Source organism: Astatotilapia calliptera, chromosome 13 (genome assembly GCF_964374335.1).
Source record: "Astatotilapia calliptera chromosome 13, fAstCal68.1, whole genome shotgun sequence".
NCBI lineage: Eukaryota > Metazoa > Chordata > Actinopteri > Cichliformes > Cichlidae > Astatotilapia > Astatotilapia calliptera.
The window spans coordinates 14,670,119-14,693,038 of record NC_137434.1 but is presented as its reverse complement, the minus strand read 5'-3'; the positions used below and the strand labels follow the sequence as shown (position 1 = coordinate 14,693,038).

General features: G+C 41.1%; 2 protein-coding genes across 2 annotated transcripts in view; both read left to right on the top strand.

Moving 5' to 3' along the window:
• mcph1 (microcephalin 1) overlaps positions 1-8,001 on the top strand; it is a 58,034-nt gene extending 50,033 nt beyond the window's left edge. The window contains exons 14-15 of the mRNA XM_026189134.2: positions 7,209-7,446; positions 7,541-8,001. Of these exons, the coding sequence (XP_026044919.2) occupies positions 7,209-7,446; positions 7,541-7,593 (291 nt within the window). The 3' untranslated portion in view covers positions 7,594-8,001. The remainder of the gene's footprint in view (positions 1-7,208; positions 7,447-7,540) is intronic.
• A 1,918-nt stretch (positions 8,002-9,919) lies between these two features.
• agpat5 (1-acylglycerol-3-phosphate O-acyltransferase 5 (lysophosphatidic acid acyltransferase, epsilon)) lies at positions 9,920-21,104 on the top strand. The gene is made up of 8 exons (XM_026189166.2): positions 9,920-10,749; positions 11,350-11,419; positions 11,504-11,619; positions 12,894-12,983; positions 13,943-14,033; positions 14,911-15,072; positions 17,664-17,787; positions 19,155-21,104. The coding sequence occupies exons 1-8, from the start codon at positions 10,531-10,533 to the stop codon at positions 19,378-19,380; spliced, it is 1,098 nt and encodes a 365-aa protein (XP_026044951.1). The 5' UTR covers positions 9,920-10,530; the 3' UTR covers positions 19,381-21,104.
• The last annotated feature ends 1,816 nt before the right edge of the window (positions 21,105-22,920 follow it).

Below are 22,920 nucleotides of genomic sequence, written 5' to 3'. Positions count from 1 at the left end.
ACTATGAGGCCGTGGCGCCATGGCGAATTTCGATGACTCGCCATGAAAATCTTATTGCCTCTCATTTTGTCATACATTTTCTGACCTTGACCAAAGTGAACACATATGATAAGGCTCCACCCCTGAACATATTTCAACTGCCATATTTGAAACCAGGGACAGCGCCACCTAGTGGGAACAGGAAATGTCATGTTTTACACTTTGGGGTACAGTATTGTGATGGGTGACATCTGCAGCCTCAAATTTCTCCAGGAAAGCCTTAAGGAGTTGGTCTTGGGTTACAGTGAAAACTGTGACTTTTCGCAAAAGGGTGTGACACCAGCGGCATGGCGAACTTTGATGTCACGCCATGAAGAAACAAATTAGTATAACTCAATGAAATCCAGTCTGATCAGTACCAGACTTTACAGGCATGATGACAGACCCGCCCTGAACAGATTGATGTGCCCATTGTCGGGAATACGGACAGCGCCACCTAGTGGGAACAGGAAATGTCATGGCTTTAATTTTGTTGTACTGATTTTCACAGGTTCATCGTGGCCACCTCAAAAGCGGTGAATATCACCATCAGTCCCTTGTGATGCTTCAGTGCAAAAATTGTGACTTTAAACTGAACGCCGCACCCTGGTGGCAACGCGGTTCACCATGAAAGATGAAGTGGCTTTTGAGGGGCTTGGAAAGTTTAAAAAGTCTTGAAATTTGGCGCACACCTCCAATGTGTTTAAGGCTTTGTTGTTATGTGATCATTTTCATTGAATATCCCAAAATGGCTCCACAGCGCCCCCTACAAAATTTCAAAATCACAGCCCCTGCTCTGTGTTTTATGTATGAGTCTGAAACCTGGTAAGCTTATAGGAGATATCAAGATGTACAAAAAAGTCTCTTGGAGCAATATCCCAAATCCAACAGGAAGTCAGCCATTTTAAAATTAATGTGCAATTTTGGCAACATTTTCCCCTCTTTTCAGGCATCGTTCTTTGACGAACTCCTCCAAGGGATTTCATCAGATTGGACCGATCTGCAGTTTGTGGAATCTAAAGACCTTTGTGATGTTAAATTGCGAAGCTTTTTACGTCCAGGGAAACGGGGTGGTTATGGCGGCACGTGGAGTTTCAATCACTCGCCAAAAAGCAGTAATCTGCTGTTACTCAAAAACACAATGTCCAATCTCTCCCAAACGTCTCAGGTGTGATGAGATTCGAGCTTGGAAGTGTTTGTTATGCCATTTGTACATAATGGTTAGAGCGCCACCTAGTGGAACGACTAACTAATCATGAATGAATGAGTTGAAATGTTAGCTGGTGGTTAAATGCATGAATTCCATCAATGTGACATCAGATCGGACATGCTGGTTGTAGGTGTTGGGCGTGGCTCGACGCGCCGGGGGTGCGAGGGCCCTCATAACGCTGCTTGCAGCTTTAATTATTATTATTATTATTCAGGCGAAACAAGGGCCTTTTTGAGGGCCTAAACATGCTCAAAAACTCATGAAATTTTGCACACATGCCAGGTCTGGTGAAAAATTTTGTATTTTAATGGTTTTACATATGAGCACTGGGAAATGGCTCTAGAGCGCCACCTATGCCTTGTTAAATGCAGCCCTACGACCACATCGTTTGAGCTACATGTATGAAATTTGGCACACATATGTATCATGCCAAGACGAACAAAAAAGTCTGTGGGCCCATTGACGCAAACCCAACAGGAAGTCCGCCATTTGGAAGAGAAGGTGACATTTTGGCTCAAATTTTGCCATTTCCATGCCTCGAACTTTTGCGAACTCCTCCTTGGGGTTTCATTTCATAACCTTCAAATTTGGTCAGTGTCAACTACACCCTTGTGCCATGTTAAATTGCGGAGCTTTTGAGTTTTCACAATACCATGAGGCCGTGGCGCCACGGCGAATTTCGATGACTCGCCATGAAAATCTTATTGCCTCTCATTTTGTCATACATTTTCTGACCTTGACCAAAGTGAACACATATGATAAGGCTCCACCCCTGAACATATTTCAACTGCCATATTTGACACCAGGGACAGCGCCACCTAGTGGGAACAGGAAATGTCATGTTTTACACTTTGGGGTACAGTATTGTGATGGGTGACATCTGCAGCCTCAAATTTCTCCAGGAAAGCCTTAAGGAGTTGGTCTTGGGTTACAGTGAAAACTGTGACTTTTCGCAAAAGGGTGTGACACCAGCGGCATGGCGAACTTTGATGTCACGCCATGAAGAAACAAATTAGTATAACTCAATGAAATCCAGTCTGATCAGTACCAGACTTTACAGGCATGATGTCAGACCCACCCTGAACAGATTGATATGCCCATTGTCGGAAATACGGACAGCGCCACCTAGTGGCAACAGGAAATGTCATGGCTTTAACTTTGTTGTACTGATTTTCACAGGTTGATCGTGGCCACCTCAAAAGCGGTGAATATCACCATCAGTCCCTCGTGATGCTTCAGTGCAAAAATTGTGACTTTAAACTGAACGGCGCACCCTGGTGGCAACGCTGTTCATCATGAAAGATGAAGTGGCTTTTGAGGGGCTTGGAAAGTTTATAGAGGCTTGAAATTTGGCACACACCTCCAAATGGATGAAGGCATTGTTGTTATGTAACCATTTTCCTTGAATAGCGCAAAATGGCTCCACAGCGCCCCCTACAATATTTCAAAACATCAGCCCCTGCTCTGTGTTTCATCTATGAGTCTGACACTTGGTAAGCTTGTGTAAGATATCAAGATGTACAAAAAAGTCTCTTGGAGCAATATCCCAAATCCAACAGGAAGTCAGCCATTTTAAAATTAATGTGTAATTTTGATGACATTTTCCCCCCTTTTCAGGCCTCATACTTTGACGAACTCCTCCAAGGGATTTCATCATATTGAAGCATTCTTCAGTGTGTAGAATCTAAAGACCTTTGTGATGTTAAATTGCGAAGCTTTTTCCGTTCAGGGAAACGGGGTGGTCATGGCGGCACGTAGAGTTTCAATCACTCGCAAAAAGCAGTAATCTGCTGTCACTAAAAAACACAATGTCCAATCTCTCCCAAAGGTCGCAGGTGTGATGAGACTCGAGCTTGGAAATGTTTGTTATGCTATTTGTCAATAATGGTTAGAGCGCCACCTAGTGGCATGACTATAATCCTGGTTGAATAAGATGAAATGTTAGCTGGTGATTAAAAGCATGAAATCCATAAATGTGACATCACATCGGACGTGCCGGTTTGAGGTGTTGGCAGTGGCTCGACGTGCCGGGGGTGCGAGGGCCCTCATAACGCTGCTTGCAGCTTTAATTATTATTATTATTATTATTATTATTTCGGCAAATGAATTGGCCGTTTGAGGGCCTAAACATGCTCGAAAACTCATGAAATTTTGCACACGCGTCAGGTCTGGTGAAAATTTACGTATTTTAATGTTCTCAGACATGGCCAGGGAAAATTAGCTCAGTAGCGCCACCTAGAAAAATGAAAAACGCGAGCCCCCGGTATGGGTATGACCTACATGTTTGAAAGTCGGTACACCTATATAATGTTCAGAGTCGAACAAAAAAGTCTATTATGGCAATGTCCTAAACCCAACAGGAAGTCCGCCATTTTGGATTGAAGGTGACATTTTGGCTCTGATTTTACCATTTCCATGCCTCGAACTTTGACGAACTCCTCCTTGGGGTTTGATTTCATAACCTTCATATTTGGTCAGTGCCAACTACACCCTTATGCCATGTTAAATTGCGGAGCTTTTGAGTTTTCACAATACTATGAGGCCGTGGCGCCATGGCGAATTTCGATGACTCGCCATGAAAATCTTATTGCCTCTCATTCTGTCATACATGTTCCGATCTGGACCAAAGAGCACACATATGATAAGGCTCCACCCCTGAACATATTTTAACTGCCATATTTGACATCAAGGACAGCGCCACCTAGTGGGAACAGGAAATGTCATGTTTTACACTTTGGGGTACAGTATTGTGATGGGTGACATCTGCAGCCTCAAATTTCTCCAGGAAAGCCTTAAGGAGTTGGTCTTGGGTTACAGTGAAAACTGTGACTTTTCGCAAAAGGGTGTGACACCAGCGGCATGGCGAACTTTGATGTCACGCCATGAAGAAACAAATTAGTATAACTCAATGAAATCCAGTCTGATCAGTACCAGACTTTACAGGCATGATGTCAGACCCGCCCTGAACAGATTGATGTGCCCATTGTCGGGAATACGGACAGCGCCACCTAGTGGCAACAGGAAATGTCATGGCTTTAATTTTGTTGTACTGATTTTCACAGGTTCATCGTGGCCACCTCAAAAGCGGAGAATATCACCATCAGTCCCTCGTGATGCTTCAGTGCAAAAATTGTGACTTTAAACTGAACGGCGCACCCTGGTGGCAACACGGTCCACCATGAAAGATGAAGTGGCTTTTGAGGGGCTTGGAAAGTTTATAGAGGCTTGAAATTTGGCACACACCTCCAATGTGATGAAGGCTTTGTTGTTATGTGATCATTTTCATTGAATAGCGCAAAATGGCTCCACAGCGCCCCCTACAATATTTCAAAACATCAGCCCCTGCTCTGTGTTTCATCTATGAGTCTGACACTTGGTAAGCTTGTGTAAGATATCAAGATGTACAAAAAAGTCTCTTGGAGCAATATCCCAAATCCAACAGGAAGTCAGCCATTTTAAAATTAATGTGTAATTTTGATGACATTTTCCCCTCTTTTCAGGCTTCATACTTTGACGAACTCCTCCAAGGGATTTCATCATATTGAAGCATTCTTCAGTGTGTAGAATCTAAAGACCTTTGTGATGTTAAATTGCGAAGCTTTTTCCGTTCAGGGAAACGGGGTGGTCATGGCGGCACGTAGAGTTTCAATCACTCGCAAAAAGCAGTAATCTGCTGTCACTAAAAAACACAATGTCCAATCTCTCCCAAAGGTCGCAGGTGTGATGAGACTCGAGCTTGGAAATGTTTGTTATGCTATTTGTCAATAATGGTTAGAGCGCCACCTAGTGGCATGACTATAATCCTGGTTGAATAAGATGAAATGTTAGCTGGTGATTAAAAGCATGAAATCCATCAATGTGACATCACATCGGACGTGCCGGTTTGAGGTATTGGCAGTGGCTCGACGTGCCGGGGGTGCGAGGGCCCTCATAACGCTGCTTGCAGCTTTAATTATTATTATTATTATTATTATTATTATTCACCCCAAACAAGGGCCTTTTTGAGGGCCTAAACATGCTCAAAAACTCATGAAATTTTGCACACATGCCAGGTCTGGTGAAAAATTTTGTATTTTAATGGTTTTACATATGAGCACTGGGAAATGGCTCTACAGCGCCACCTATGCCTTGTTAAATGCAGCCCTACGACCACATCGTTTGAGCTACATGTATGAAATTTGGCACACATGTGTATCATGCCAAGACGAACAAAAAAGTCAGTGGGCCCATTGACGCAAACCCAACAGGAAGTCCGCCATTTGGAAGAGAAGGTGACATTTTGGCTCTAATTTTGCCATTTCCATGCCTCGAACTTTTGCGAACTCCTCCTTGGGGTTTCATTTCATAACCTTCAAATTTTGACAGTGTCAACTACACCCTTGTGCCATGTTAAATTGCGGAGCTTTTGAGTTTTCACAATACTATGAGGCCGTGGCGCCATGGCGAATTTCGATGACTCGCCATGAAAATCTTATTGCCTCTCATTCTGTCATACATGTTCTGATCTGGACCAAAGAGCACACATATGATAAGGCTCCACCCCTGAACCTATTTCAACTGCCATATTTGACATGAAGGACAGCGCCACCTAGTGGGAACAGGAAATGTCATGTTTTACACTTTGGGGTACAGTATAGTGATGGGTGACATCTGCAGCCTCAAATTTCTCCAGGAAAGCCTTAAGGAGTTGGTCTTGGGTTACAGTGAAAACTGTGACTTTTCGCAAAAGGGTGTGACCCCAGCAGCATGGCGAACTTTGATGTCACGCCATGAAGAAACAAATTAGTATAACTCAATGAAATCCAGTCTGTTCAGTACCAGACTTTACAGGCATGATGTCAGACCCGCCCTGAACAGATTGATGTGCCCATTGTCGGGAATACGTACAGCGCCACCTAGTGGCAACAGGAAATGTCATGGCTTTAATTTTGTTGTACTGATTTTCACAGGTTCATCGTGGCCACCTCAAAAGCGGTGAATATCAACATCAGTCCCTCGTGATGCTTCAGTGCAAAAATTGTGACTTTAAACTGAACGGCGCACCCTGGTGGCAACGCTGTTCAACATGAAAGATGAAGTGGCTTTTGAGGGTCTTGGAAAGTTTATAGAGGCTTGAAATTTGGCCCACACCTCCAAATGGATGAAGGCTTTGTTGTCATGTGATCATTTTCATTGAATAGCGCGAAATTGCTCCACAGCGCCCCCTACAATATTTCAAAACATCAGCCCCAGCTCTGTGTTTTATCTATGAGTCTGAAACTTGGTAAGCTCATGGAAGATATTAAGATGTACAAAAAAGTCTCTTGGAGCAATATCCCAAATACAACAGGAAGTCAGCCATTTTAAAATTCATGTGTAATTTTGGCGACATTTTCCCCTCTTTTCAGGCTTCATACTTTGACGAACTCCTCCAAGGGATTTCATCAGATTGGACCGATCTGAAGTTTGTGGAATCTAAAGACCTTTGTGATGTTAAATTGCGAAGCTTTTTACGTTCAGGGAAACGGGGTGGTCATGGCGGCACTTAGAGTTTGAATCACTCGCCAAAAAGCAGTAATCTGCTGTCACTCAAAAACACAATATCCAATCTCTCCCAAACGTCGCAGGTGTGATGAGACTCGAGCTCGGAAATGTTTGTTATGCCATTTGTCAGTAATAGTTAGAGCGCCACCTAGTGGGACGACTATAATCATGGTTCAATGAGATGAAATGTTAGCTGGTGGTTAAATGCATGAATTCCATCAATGTGACATCACATTGGACGTGCTGGTTTTAGGTGTTGGGCGTGGCTCGACACGCCAGGGTGCGAGGGCCCTCATAACGCTGCTTGCAGCTTTAATTTTATCTTGATCTTGAAGAGCTGCTCAGGTGTACGCAACTAAGTGGCTGGTATAAAGGTCTCAAGCTTATTTTCTGAAACAGGAAAACATAGTAAAAACAATGCACCCGTGCAGCATTTGAATGTCCGTTTTCTTCACAGATCTGTCGTCTCCAGAGGCACCTGTCTGCTGGGGAGCACCAGCAGGACCTGTTCCAAGGTCAGCCTGCCATGTTTGTGTCTCAGCACTCGCAGCCCCCCACGCAGAGCCTGGTGGAGCTGATTGAGCTCTGTGGAGGGACAGTCTGCAAAACTGTGCGGCAGGCGGGAATCTGCATAGGGAAATACAGCGGCAGGAGGCCAGAGGGAAGCAGGATCCTGTCCGAGCAGTGGGTGTTGGGTGAGACATATTCTGTTCAGTTCTGTGATTTATCATGTCACTATAATAGCATGTCCCTATTAACTTTGTCTCGTTTTGTGTGGTTTTATTTCAGACAGTATCACACATCTGAAGCAGCTGTCATACGATAACTATGAGCTGGAGTGACCTCCACTGACTTTTCTTATTTTCTCTCTTTTTCCTGTTTTTCGGAGCATGAAGTGTAGTTTTAACAATTGAATGTGTGATGGTGTGCGATTGTATAGTTTACCTCATTTCTTCCATGCAGTATTCATCTTGGTCAGATTTCTTATCTTTTTTTGTGTTCATAGATTTTTTGTTAACCCTTTGACACTGTTGAATAAGAAATAATCTCAGTTACTGTGAAACCCTAACTTATTTACTGTCCTGGGTTAAAGTAGCAAGCACTACTGTGTAAAAAGGAACAAAATAAGACAATGTGAGTTTAAAAATCCTTAATGAGCCAGTTTGACATTGTAATTAGAAAGTAAATTTTGTGTGATTATAAATTTTTTTGCAATATCTCTTTTGAATAAATACTTTATTTACAAAAAATTGATTTTGGACCTTGTTTCCTGAACTCCTGGATCAAAATGTACGATAAAAATAACTTCTTTTTCTTTGCTTCTTTGTCATCTTATGTATTATTGATTTGTTGTAGTGTAATGAAATGATTACTCCACGAGTGTAACAGCTTGGTCTTGGTCAAAACTCAGCAGTGAACTGAAGAAGTGTGATTGGAGTTTACTCAGCAGGGGCACTGGATGACAGATGACAAGCCTGATGTTTCACAGCTTGGACTCTGACACTTATCATCTTTCCACAGCAGACAGGGAAATAAACACTTTTACATAAATACAGGTGGATAAATGCAACTGTCACAATTTTTTAGAAACACAAACGTAATACAGGGAAGATGTTGCCATTTTAACTGATCACTTTTGGAGCTTCGTACCAAGCTCAGTAAACTAAAGAGCAGCGCCAAAGTCAGCATCATAAATTCTGACTCCATTTACATGTTAGGTTAGCAAATTTTATCATCATCTGCAGATGATGATTTAAAAAACAGAATATTCTAGAAAGGATTGTAAATACTTTTCAAATCCCAGAAAATGATCTGGGCTTTCAGTCTATTCTTAGTAAGCACCACATACCTGGCATACTATACCCACCTACCTAAATAACATTTTCTGTGTTTGTAATTGGCCTCATGTCCTCCTGTGTCTGAGTTTTTAGAATAACTCACTGGCTTTGTTAGGTACGCCTGTTCAGCCGCGTGTTATTACAAATGTAACTGGTCATCCAATCGCATAGCAGCAACCCAGTGTGTTTAGTTGTGTAGATGTGGTCAAGATGACCTGTGGATGTTCAAACCAAACAGAATGGGGAGCAAATGTGATTTGATCTGGGCTGATCTGAGTAATTGAAACTGCCTCTCTACTGGAGTTTCTCACACAACCCTCTGTGGGGTTTACAGAGCTTAGTCTGAAAAAGAAAATATTCACTTTAGTTCCCTAGCTAAAACACCTTGTTGAAACCAGAGTTGGCAAGTAAATGGCAAGACTGCTTCTAACTGATGGCAACAGTAACTCATTACAGCCAAGGTGTGCAGAAAAGCATCTCTGAAAGCACAAGACATTGAACCTTGAAGTAGAAGCAGCAGAAGACTGCATCCAGTGCCAGTCCTCTAAGCTAAGAATGGAAAACTGAGGCTACAATTCACATGGGCTCTACAAAATTGGACAATGGAAGATTGGAAAAACTTTGCCTAGTCTGATGAGTCACATTTTCAGCTGGTGGATCAGAATTCGGTGTAAACAACATGAAACCATGGATCTATCCTGCCATGTATCAACAGTTCAGGGTACAGAGTGTAATGGTGTGAGTGATATGTTTTTGGAAAACTTTTGGCCCTTGGTACCAATTGAGCATTATTTAAATCCGTCTCTTTATGACCACAGTGTTCCCATCTTCTGATGGCTCCTTCCAGCAGAATAATGTGTAGTGCTTTTGCATTTTTGGTGTATAGATAGAAAGAGAAACCCACTATGCCAGGCACTGGAGATATCACCTGCATAAATCTGCCAATATTTACATCATCCGCCTCAGTGTTCCTATTAATGAATGTGCATCTTCCCTTTAAAATAAAATAAACAGAAAGCTCTGTTATATTTCCAACTATAAATATTACTATTACTATCTTTACTTTAAAAAAATAAGTACTAATGGCGTTAATATATTCACATATCATATTAAGCAATCTCCACGTGTGTCCTGAGATAACTTTTGACGCCACATGTTCTCAAACAAGAAAACGAAAATGAGGGGTTTTGCTGGAAAGAAAACCAAAAACCGCGGCATACGCCTTTAATGTTACAGCATATGGTTCTCGTGGTGCACTGTCGCTGATTGGCTGGCCCCTATTACGTCACGTGGCCAGTCGGTTTTACCCGGCGTCATTGCGTAGGGAGGCGTGTGTGACATTTGCGGTGCAAGAAGCTAGTTTGAGAACAGCTAACCGGGTAAAGATGAGGACCTAGAGAAGAAAGTAGGAAATATTTTTTCCGTTTAGCACCAGGGTCGAGTTTTGGCTTTGACTTGGTCATGGTTCCTCGATTAGAGAAGATATTTATGTCAAATGTAGCGTTTGGTAAAACTTCCTGTGTTGGCGAGCACGTTGAGTAGTTAAGCTAATGCCTTTTTTTCTGAACTTGTAGTAAACGTGCAGAGTTCAGGCTGAGGACGTGTTCCGGTTTGCTGTCCTGAGATGTCCGTACTAATATTTGATAACTGCAGCTTAAGTTTATGCATTGCTGTATGGCTTTAAGCGCTTGAGCCGACTTGACAAACTGCGTTTTTTTTTTTTGCACACAAGGTTAAAATTAGCTTTAGCCAACTAGCTCCTCATTCCCTTCTTGCTGCAGCTTTCTCACTTTTCCTCCGCTGACTAGTCGGGACAGGTGTGCTGAAATTGGGACAGGTGTGTTGTGGGATACCCAGGGTGCACTGCTACTTAATCACGGCGTGCGCTGACAGTCCACTTCAGGGATTTTCTGTCACTTCAGTGGAGCCAGAGGTGCAATCATGCTGCTCTCTTTGGTTGTGCACACATACTCGCTGCGGTACTGGTTTCCTGCTACGATTATGCTGGGGACAGCCCCGGCTTATCTGCTGTCATGGGGGGCTTGGCGCTTGCTGTCAACTATCTTACCATCGAGTTTGTACCACAAAATAGACGACCGGTTGTACTGCGTCTACCAGAGTATGGTCCTATTCTTCTTTGAAAACTACACAGGAGTTGAGGTGGGTGATCCTCCACTTTGTGTGTGGGTTATTTTACCTACTAATATCTAGTCTACGAATAGAAAAACAGACTGTCTTAAGATACAGCTGCCTCTGGGTGCATATGTCTGCAGGTTTTCAACTTACAGCGGATTAAAGTCTGTGGAGAATGTTGCACTTTTTCAGGTCTCTGTATCTGTTAGAACTGTTGGGGTAAATATATAACATTGTAAGAGTGTGTGTACACATTCAGCCCAGTTAACCAGATGGACCAGACACATTGCAAGAAAGTCTGCATTCTTTGGCACTGCTGTTGCCACACCTAGAACAATAGGCGGTTTTCGTACGTTAAGGTGTGTTTACTGAAGGCACGTACAGTGGTGTAGCTGGCTGACCTTTGCCTTTGAAAATGATTAATCTCATAAATTCATTGCAGTATCCTCAAATGAAGGCTTCTTAAATGTGCTGTAGTGTTTGAGTAAATTCTTTAGGATTAATTGCAAAGACTCAAGTTTTAACATTTAATGAAACAATATAAATGTTAATTTTACAGTGATGTAAAATTACCTTTTTGCTGACACGTATACTGCCTTCAACCTGCTTTCTTTTCTTTTTCTGTAGATTGTTATTTATGGAGATATACCAAAGAACAAGGAGAATGTGGTTTACCTGTCAAATCATCAATGCACAGGTACTTAATTTGAATATCAAGCTTTATAAAATGTAGTCCAATGTAAAGCACTATTCAAATATCTAACCTTTTCTTTTGTTGTAGCTGACTGGATCATTGCTGACATGCTTGCCATCAGGCAGAGCGCTCTGGGTCATGTCAGATATGTCCTTAAAGATGGACTCAAGTGGCTGCCGCTATATGGATGGTATTTCTCTGAGGTAATGTATCTGTGTGAGTATGAGGAGGTCATTTTTAAGATTAAGAAGAGACCAGCTGCTTAATCTGGGGTGGCTGTAGTTCAGGAAGTAGACAGGAAGGTTGGTGGTTCCAGTCCCTGGCAAGATACTGCTAACCCCAAGTTGCTCTCTGATGCATCCATTGGAGTATGAATGTGTGTGAATGTTATATAAAAAGCACTTGAGTAGAAAAAAAGTGCTTGTTTTAATGGGGCAAGGTGTGTACTGCGTTTTGAGAGCTCAGAGTATAAAAGCATTTACCAGCTTGGCACTGTGACTGATATTTACTGCATTATTATACAACATGAGTGCTCATGGGTTACACCAGTGCTGCAACGTTGGCATTCCATTTGAACTTAACCTGTAAAGTTTCGTCACTTCATCTTGGATCATTAAGACATCATGGTAGTTAACCTGACATATTTTGCCACAGTAACACATACACAGATGGATATAAGGGCTGGTTTGGGGCAAGGGAAAAAAACAAAATGATTCTACCATGCTCGCCAGGTGTATGTATGTATGCATCAACATGTTTAAGTTGCATTTCTTCTCTGTAAGAGTGGAAGGGAGTTGTCTCTGAATGCGCTGCATTGTTTGCAGCCTCAGCTTGGAATTTACAGATCTCAGAATAAAAAAGGCTAACCCCAGTGTGGCCGGGTGATTACCACAAACACTCTTCTAACATGTGAGAACGCTGTCTAAAACAGGAAGAGTCTTTGACACAAGAATTTTTTGTTTTTGTTTGTGTGTGGTGACTGGTTTGTAGCAAAGCTTTCGTCTCATCTCTAAAGTCTCAATTTGTTGTTGATGAAAGCACACCTAAGCCAAGAGACCACACTTAGCATTGGGGTCACACCATCTGTAATAAACATAATAAACCAAACCCATCTCTAAACGCAGCCTTCATTTTGCACAATTGTGTTCCATAGCATTAAAAAAAATCTCTGCTATAAACATATGTAGTGCTTTTCTACTCAGTAGAGCACTTTAAGTCTCACTCACCCAATCACTTCTATTCATACACGCACTTTTTACCAAATGTTTTTTGTTTGTTTGTTTTGTAATACATCAACACTGTGATGTATGCATCAGGGACAACTCAGGGTTAACATCTTGCCCAAGGATACTCTGACACCGAGTAGAGCCGAGAAACGATCCACCAACCTTCTGATTAGTAGACCTGAACCACAGCTTCTCTATTAATTAACTACTCTATTAATCTCATTTGGATTTTTTTTTTCTCTTCTACCTAGCACGGGGGAATCTATGTGAAACGAAGCTCAAAGTTCAATGAAAAGGCGATGAGGAAGAAGCTCCTTGCTCAGACTCAGCGTGGAGCACCGGTAACTACACATCTTCAAGTATTTCCTGAATGTAAATCTTTTTTTGTCTCTTAAGTTGAAACAAAAGAGGCTTCAAGATTTAAATTGCACGTAATTATATTCTTAAAACGGAAAATCCAAAATGTTTTGTTCAAAGGTCATTTGAAGCCATTACCATTTCAACACATTAATTTTTTTTTAACCTCCTGGAATATTTATGAAAACAAGATAGTAATTGAAATTAAAGTTATAAATATTTCAGGATTTGTTTTGTTCTGTATCAGTAAAATGTTTTATTTTCTGCCGTGGGAAACAGGCAGCAGTTTTTACTCCATCTAAATGGATAACTGGATGTTTTTATGTGTTGAGATTCATTTGTTTTGTGTGTTTGCTGCGGTGCAAGGACTTGCTTTTAATCGCTTTTTTGGATTTGACTGTGGGGGATTAGTGTTGCCTGTGCGTATGTGTGTGTTGTAGCACAAGCCGTCATGGTTTCCAAAAGGCTCACTGTGAAAACTGTGTAACACAGTTCACTGCTGATAGTTCCTGTTCATGTAATCAATTGTTAATGGAACAAAAATTTGGAAACTGAGACAAGAAACGTACGATCATATTAATAAAGACACAGATTTTCACAAATGGTTCAGTTTGGCTGGAATCGGTAAATCCCACTTGGCTGCGGATGCCAGTAATTCACATTGGTTCAAACTGCTGCATAGTTTCATTTGGTGCAAATGTTGTCATAAAGGCATCTGCACAGGTTGGGCAACAGTAGATGAATCCGATACAGCTGGGGCCTGGGAAGCAGGGTTTGTTTTCAGGTTAGCTGGAATCTAAACTGGTATGAATCAAGATAACCCGATAAAATGTTTTCATTTTCTTTTAAGCCTAAACAATGTTGGGTTTACAGATTCCTTCTCAACAAATAGTACATTTGTTAGAAAACTGTCTTTGATTTCATGTGCTTTTTCTCCTCATAGATGTACCTCGTCATCTTCCCTGAAGGAACTCGGTATAATCCAGACCTCAAGAATGTTATCGCTGACAGTCAGGCTTTTGCTGCGAAAGAAGGTAGAGTCATAACAGCAGCCACTCACTGCTGTACTTGTGCATACTGATTCAGTTCAGCCCACTCAGTCAGTAAAACAGCTGACTTAAATTTAGTTCTGAGACCTTCTTTGACCACTAAAACATAACCTGCAAATAAAACTTTCTTGAGCGTTAACAAATGAGAAAAACTGTATAAAACTAGAAGCAGACCTGGATTCAGTAGGATTAAGGACTCAGAAAGCCATATAAATGCTCATGAATATAAAAGATTATATGGAACAGTAAACATATCAGGTAAAAACCTCACTAAATAAAAAATATTGTAATACTGGTGCTGCGCTGAGAAGTAGCCACGTTCCACCAGCTTTGTTATTTTGGCACCACCATGAAGTGCAATGAACTGAAACAGTTCAGGGGCTTGTGCTGCTTTCTGCTCACAAACAGCCTCGATTCTGCAGAGATTAGGACTATCTCGGCCTCGGCACTGAATATCACCTTCCCCCATTAATCCAAATAAATCGCTCTGGAGCGCTGACATGTGCGCATGACATTATCTGTTATTAGTGTGGCATTAGTGAGCAGAGGACGGTGGCACACCAACCTAGGATCCACCAAGCTTTGCTGTGAATATCTCAAACAGCCACATTCACATTTGTTTTTCTTCATTTTGCGGGGGATTCTAGCCGTCACCTGTTTTACAGTAGAGCAGTGGAGCTGGCAGGAAATGAGAAGAGATGGGGAGATGGCGCACAACAAAGGTTCCCATGCACACTCGTGTATGAGGAGCCGTCTGCGTGGCTCATAAATCACTAAGACACCGGGACTGTAATATGTAAAACACTGGTTGCATGTGCTGATAAGAAACAAATTTATGACGGTTTTTACATATTTTTCACAGGGCTCACTGTCCTGAAGCACACTCTAACACCCAGAATGAAAGCAGCTCACGTAGCCATCGATACTATGAAGGGCCACCTGGATGCTGTGTATGACGTCACTGTGGCCTACGAGGGAACGCTGGACAGCTCCGGGCAGAGGAGATCTGCACCAGCGATGCCAGGTATGCAGGCATGTTGTTTTAGACACGAGTCGTGGGGGTTCTGTTGTTGGTGTTACAGCTGATTACGTGCACCTTTATTTCTGTAGACGGCAGCTGTTGTTGCACGAGATATGCTTTGGTTTGCCCGTAACAGCGACCTCAGTTTGCTTTCTTCTTAATCAGTGCATCCTTAAACACACACACACGGAGTATTATTAGTCCTTCAACATTGTAAACGACGCCACCGGTAATTAATCACACAGCAAACATCACCTATTAACAGTCACACCTTCCTGTAAACAACATGACTCGGTGTTTTGGAGCCTTTGATTATTCCGTGTTCCCAGTTGTTCAACAAGCGCTCTTTGAATGAATTAAAAAAACAAAAAAACATCCCGTTTCAGGAATAAACATCTGTGTGTTTCTAGAAAACAGAACAGAGAATAGAAAAGCATTCCTGTCCTCACGCACTTCCTGGCCTCATGTGGCGAAGGTGACGCTGGTGATTTCACAAGGAACTGGAAGGGACTCAAGGCTGCCAAAGCAAATGTTTCTTATCGGGGTGACTAAATTAGCATTCAGCATATTTCTGTAGTCCTTTAATAGCTGCAAATTGAGAGAAGACAAATTAGTGATTTACTGCACAATAGAAATTATAATATTTGCTGCTCCAATTCCTGCTTTACTTAACAAAAACAACAAAAAAACACATTCTTAATATTAAATGTAATGCATTTCAAATCAGAATGGCTTGTTGATTTGATTGCAGTCATTTCAGTGCCTCTGTGGGAGGCCTTTTGTTTTGATAGCTGTAAATAAGGGGTGGTTTTTGCATCGCTACAACAACATTAGCATGTGGTCCAGGACTTTTCCTTCGTAGTCACAAAAACATGGTTTAAAAAATGGTAGCAGCCAAAATGTGGAGACTTAAAAATAACTTTATTAACTTATTGGTTACTTGGATTTGTTCATTGACTGTGAAGGAGGGGGGATAATGCTATTGCAAATAAAGTTTTATATCCCTTTTTTATTGAGTGTATTAAAAACAACAACACAAATCTTTAAACTGATTAAATTATAACTTAAGAACAAATGCTTGATTGTTACCGGTGATTACAAATTACGTTCTTATCTTCTGGAGTACTACTTGTATACGATTACACATATTTGCAATTTTTCTTTTGTACTTCACCGCAGCTTTTAAATCAGTTGATGTGATTGAAGTGCACATGTTCAGCTTTAAATGAAAGAGAATAAGAGAGAAAAATAATAAAATCCATGAAGTGTTTCTGAATTGTAGCAATTTTTATACGAAGTTCCCAATTTTTCATTGTCAAAATTAGTTTGACAATAGACTGACAAGCAGTTTCATGGCCAGATGAAGACCCGTCCCTTTTTTATGATAAATGAAGGAGACGTGACATCTGAAGGTCAGTTGGTATGTTGACTTAGTATTTTACAGCTTCTCACTGTGATTGTAAATAAGGGACCAAAGATGTATTGGTGCATGTGAGGGAGGCTGTTGTTAAGCTGTCAGGTTATCAGAGAGAAGTTTTAAGTGTAATTGTAAAGACTATCCTTGTTTAAAATATTATGGTCCAACTTGTAACTGCACCGCTCATGGTAGCAATCGGTTTCTTTCAACTTGCGAGATCAAAGATTCCCTCTCTGTTTTTAATAAAGATATTTGGATCATAGCGAGTTGTTTGTCACTTCACAGCAGAGTTGTTTTCCCTTCCAGGTGGTTGTTTTTTAAAGGTTGTTTTGCAGCATTGTTCTGCTCAAACACACATGACATGCAGTCATTGAGACTGAGCTTTGATTTATGAAACGCTTTAAGAGTCTTTTAGCCTCTCGGTGCCAAACACGAGTGTCTGCAGCCAAGAAACCCAAAAACAGGATTTAACCCCCCGCAAGCACGAGGAGGAAATGCACCAACACTGCTTTGCACCTTAAGAATGACTCCGGCGTTTTTATTGTGCGTTACAGTAAAAATATTTTCGTGCCTTCAGCCGTCAACGAGTTGTCGACGCTCGTTAAACTGGCACACATTGTGTGCGAAGGTCAATTTAAATCCGGGCAGCCGCTGATGGAGGTGCTCTCTCCAGCAGTCTTTCGCTGCCGACTTCGATCAAGTTTCCTCTTTTGGCCTCAGTGCCACATTTCCTGATGATATTGCATGTTGTGGAAACAGGAACTTGAAGGTCTCTGGGGATAGACGAGCAGCCTTGAGCGTTCACACTTGGTTACGCTTTTATATATGACCTCCTCAGACGTGTGACTTTCTGTTTCTTTGCTTAAGTGCAGACTGACAGTTGGATTTTAACATATTGTATGAAGAAAAGTTGAAACTGAAACATTAAATCTATAATATTTGGAAAGATGTTTTGTCTTTTGTGTCATATGATGTAACACCAGTGACTGTTTTGGAATTGCCTTTAAGTGATTTCCTTCCTTTACTGGTCTTTACTGGGCAATTGCATCACAGCAGCTCCAGTCCATCACTGTCACCTCGTGTTGGTTTTTAAGTGCTTACTGTATGTGTCGTTGCACTGACAGGCTTTTCCTGTTTTTGATTGGTCTTTTTATGGATTTATTTTTCTCTTTGACAGAATTCCTCTGCAAAGAATGCCGCCGCATCCACATACACTTCGACCGTGTGGACATAAAAGAAATTCCCTCGGAGCCGGCGTTTTTCCGCAGATGGCTGCACGATCGCTTCGAAATCAAGGACCGGTGAGTGTGTGCGTACCTGTGTGTGAGAGCATGTACACGCACTTGTGTGTGGAGTAATTAATCATGTTGAAATTGCATGTCATCTAGTCAATATGTGAGCTGCGAGGTGTTTTTGCAAAACGACTTCTTTTGTGTGCCACCGCTCTGTTACAGAGAGATAAACCTTAACTTTGTGTTTCTGTAGTTAGAATAAATTAACACAGTACCAACTTAATATTCAACCAGTAAAATATAACAAAGGGTTTTGTTTCACAGGTTTCCAGCTGGAAAACATAATTATTTACTCTACATATCTCTTCTTTTTTTGTATACGATGCTAACTAATTAATTACTAATAAAACAATACCAGGTAGTCATTATGAAGTTAATAATTAATAAATCATTTATTTTAATAAGCTTTCTCATTTAGATAAAGATCGTTTGTTAATCAAGACCTGTGAACAAAATACATAAACGACAAATTGACCCGTAACAAAAACAGTTACACATGTTGGCAAACTGAGAAAAGCGTGTCTAAGGGTTGTTGTGACGGTGAAAGAACACAATGTGGTTTTGACTTTATGTAGTTGTGGACAACAAACTGTATATAAGAATTGCTTCTTGGCACACAGTTTAGTAAGTAAAAAAAAAAAAAGAAAAAAAGGCTGCTTCAGGCACACGTGTACAATTGGGTCAAATGTGGTCGCCGATTTGCTCGTTAATTAAATTGTCTTTACACTGACAGCTCGTCGCGGATAGCTTATTCATTTTTTGTGAGAAACACAGAAAAGTAAGGTTTTCTTTTGTGGCTTCTCTGGTGTGATTATGTGACATTACCTCTGAAGAAACCATTTGAATAATGGTTTTGTGACATTTCCATGTGGGCACAGACAGAGAAGGGTCTAGATCAGTGGTGTCAAATTCAATTTACGTCATGGTCTAAGTACACTTAAGTTTAAGTGGTCCAGATCAGCTCATTTCAGCTTCATAACCTGTAAAAAGAAATAAATGTCCCCTTTTTCTCTGCTTCAAAAAAAAAGTTGACCTGCACATTTTAATCCATGAGGTGTTTTAAGAAAGTCTTTTTTTTTTTTTTTTCTCTCTCTCTACGTGATGAAGAAATCAAGGTCAAAGGTGTAAAACTGCATATAAAAGTACTGGTAGCTCACTACCTGTATTGTAAATTCCACTGTAATAAACTTTAATTTTATTTACTGTTATACTAATGACAAGAAAACATTTGTTTTGGTATTCCTTTGTTGTAGTATAACAGACCATGTGTGATTTCTTAGTCTGTAAGAAAGATGTGAAAGTGACAAAAATAGTCTCAAATGTTTTTCTCTCCTCATCCTGATTTCATGAGACTTTTTTTTTCTTTCTTTTCAAAGGCTGCTGACCAATTTCTACGAGTCGCAGGATTCCGACAAATTATGCAAGTTCCCCGGTGAGGGCAAACCTTCTCCGCTGAATCTCTCGAAAACCCTGCCCTCCTTGGTCATCCTTGGGGGACTGACACTGCCAATGCTGCTGACAGAAAAGGGCAGGAAGCTGTACGTGAGAACCTGGGTGTGTGGGACGCTTCTGGGCTGGCTGTGGGTAAACATTTTTCCCTAACAAATCGAGGCCAGTCTGCCACGATGAGACGCACAAAAGACTCGAGACGGTGCCATTTTCCTGTATCGCGACACAATGTATGCTCCAGATGCAGAGCAGTATGTGATAAAAGGCTCAGAGATATTTTTGTTTGACTGTTTGACCGGAGACACTGAGAAATGTTAGCCTTTTGTGCTACTTGCTCCCTCCTCAACCTGAAATGACAAAACCTTTGTTAAAGTATTATATTCCCCAAAAGTTATTGAAATAGCTTCATACCTCTATTAAAATAACCCCTCCTTCCTTTCATCGGATTTAGCCAAATTAGTATCCTTGCATGCTGTTTTCTTCTTCTTTGGTCTTTGGCCAGTTTAGTTCTAATTATTTCTGAGAGCAAAGTGTGCCAAGCACTCTAAAAACACATGCAACGATCACGGTCGGCTGCTGTACTAAAGAGCACAGCCTGCTGCTGATTGATCATTTAAGTGCACTGATTTATTGGTATTGGTTGTAATGTTTGTCTTGTTTCATGCCAAGTCTCATATCAGGAAGAAATGCACTTTTCCCCCTCGTGTAAGGTGATGTTTGTTTTTGTTTTTTACATTGGTCGAACAACATGCAGTCCTCTACACGGGCCCATACGGGTGACACCAGCTACATTGTTTATTTTAAATATTCATCTTTTGTTTCCTCACTGTGAATGTAGCCGTAAGAACAAGTATATTTGTGGATCTGTGAAAGACTAGCCCCTCCCCCTTTTCTCTTTTCAGCTCAGCCTTTTTTGTCAAGAAACACTGTTGGAGCTCGCAGTGGAGGACTGTCAGTGAACTTGTTCCACTAATGTAAATCATTACTTCCACCTTTAAAATCGTCAGTCATTGCCAAAACCTGTTGCGTTTTGTTTTTCCACATCGTCCCACTGAGAGCGTCTCTGCGTGTTTTAAGTTGAGCAATACGTTGTCGACGACGGCAAAGAGACTTTACGTGTTTGTTCCTCTGAGTTAATAAAAAAATCTGATTTTTTCATAATTATTCATAACTTTTCTATATGCATTTGTTACGACCGTGTTAAGGTTCACGTCTGTCTACCTAACAAAAAGCTGACAAAGCCATGTTAACAGTATATCGCAGGTTTCCTGTGCACTCAAAGCCATTTGTATTTTAAACATCATTGTATCGTGAAATGCACTGTATGTCTGTTGTCGTTGTTTACCATGAAAGCGTTGCATTTTCCACACGTCACTTTACGTATTTACGACCTCCTGTAGCCTGATGTGTTTTATTTCCTTGTGTGGATGGTATAGTAATTTACATCTTGCTCTAATACCTCACTTGAATAATCCTTCCTTGTTTTTAAATGACCTTTGTCAGCCATTTTCTAGTCATTTTTATCCAGACGAGCTCTGACTGTAACTCATCAGGAAACTCTGTGTAGACAGTGTATTAAATGCCAACTGTTTTTGGAAATGCGTGCCTTCTCTTTGGAGGAGTCGGTCCTCGACCGTCTCACAGAGCGCCACGGTGGCTCTATTTTCTTTCCGCCAGGTGACTGCACAGACGCTCTCTGCTGGAGCTGCTGCTCACTGCAGCATGCGGCAACACTGTCTACAGTTCATAGTGGCTTATTTTCCTCTAAGAATGCATTGATTTACACTTGAGGACTATTATTAAATGGTGAAACCTTTAATGCGTGTAAGTTATGGAAGTTGGGGGTGAGAATGAAATAAAGTGGTTTTCCTGGGCAAGTTGTCTCTTCTCTGTTGCTCTTACTGCTTTGATTATAAGTTTGATATCACATATATGTAGAAGATGCATACTGTTCTGCCTCTGTATTATGTATATACATTATGCTTTATTACTTCTCATGGTCAGGAACAATACTCGGGTGGGCTGTGGTGTTTAAACTGCCTTTCAAAGTTTTGTAGACAGCCTCTTCAGTCTTAGGACCTTTCACGGCCCTCCATACAAATGATTCTTCCCACCTGCACGAGTGACTGAAGTTAAGTTTGGCACTTAGCTTGGAGATTAAAAGCCTGGGAATGCATTAATATCAATAACACAAACGGCAGGCATTTCTGAAATTGGTGAGATAAGCACCAGCTCAACAATGAGATGCAGTCGGTCTGCTGTGGGGTTTAACCTGTTGTGTTTATTCAGAGTAACGACATCATGCAGAAACAAACCTGATGATGTTTAGTTTTTAATGATTGGTGATGGATGGTCAACAGAGGGCTGAGATAAAGGAGGAGGTGGGCAGAGAAAGGGAACAATGGAGACGATGATGAGTGAGGCGGGGAGGGGAGGGGGCCCTGGCTCTAATTTTTTTTTCGCAAATCAGTTGGTCAACATGAACTAAGGCAATGCCTGGTTTTACAGTGTCTTTTAAAACATGTCCTAAGTTTTCTGCACCAGTTTTTTCTAAATTCTGTTTTTTAATTTCTCATGAAATATTCTGATTTCCCATGATCCCTTCAGCCTTGTTATTGGCTCTCCTCTGTTCCCCCATTTAAATCCTGCAAACACCCCTATAGAGGGGGGAGGCAGAAAGGCAAGTCTTTACCTTCCCCATCACTTGGCACAGTCACGCTTCAGATCCAGTTCCTGAAGCCGAGCTCCTTCTCCTCTTCTCTGGCTTCTGAACTCTTTTCTCCTCCTTTTCTCTCTGTTCGTGTTGGTCCTTATTTTCTCTTTTGTCACCTTTTCTTATTCTAACTCTTTCTTTTTTGTTTTTTTACTCTCTTACTTTTTTCCTGTCTGCTCAGCCTGTTCCCTCCCTTTGACTTTCCTTTTCCCCCTTTCTTTGCACTTTGTTTTCTTTGTTCTGCAGCTCTGCCTGCTGTGCTTGAAAAAACACAAGTCATTCCTTTTTCTTTTAATTTTACTTTTATACTGCTAATTCTTCTTATCATCCAACCTTTTCTCATCCTTTCATCAAGTTTTTGTTAAATTTCTTACTTCATCTCCTGCATTTCTTTAATCCCCAGTAACTTTTCCAATTTCTTCTCACCCTTCAGTTTTGTCTTCTCGTCCTCCTTTTTCATTTCTTTGTTCTTGTCTAGCTTCACCCCAAGTTTCTTTCCACCAGTCCTCTAGTTCTTCTTCATGACAAAGTCCTCGCCTTCAGTCACAAGTTTTCTGATGTGCCTGTTTGGTTCTGATGCATCATCTGGGACATGCTGCTGAAGATCCAAGAGAGCAGACTCTTCACATCACCATCTGTGACATGGGTAAGTTCTTTGGGCTACGGCGCTTTGAAACTATGATACTACAGAGAAGTAAAGTAAAGCTTTACAGTAGGAGTGTGCAGTTTACTGTAGATTTTATTTTATGTGTGCAACACCCAACACACCAGAGTAACCAATTATCTTTGATAAAACCCTGAAAAACTACAACAAACAGCGCAAAATTTCCACACAGCTAAAACCTGATAACAATCTGTTGGTTTTTTTATAAGATATTATCTCCTCTGTGATCTCATTATTCACGTGTGTTATGGTGTTACTGCAAAAAGATGAGTTTAAAACATCCAGCAGGCTGTAATGTGGTGTGAAATAAGACATG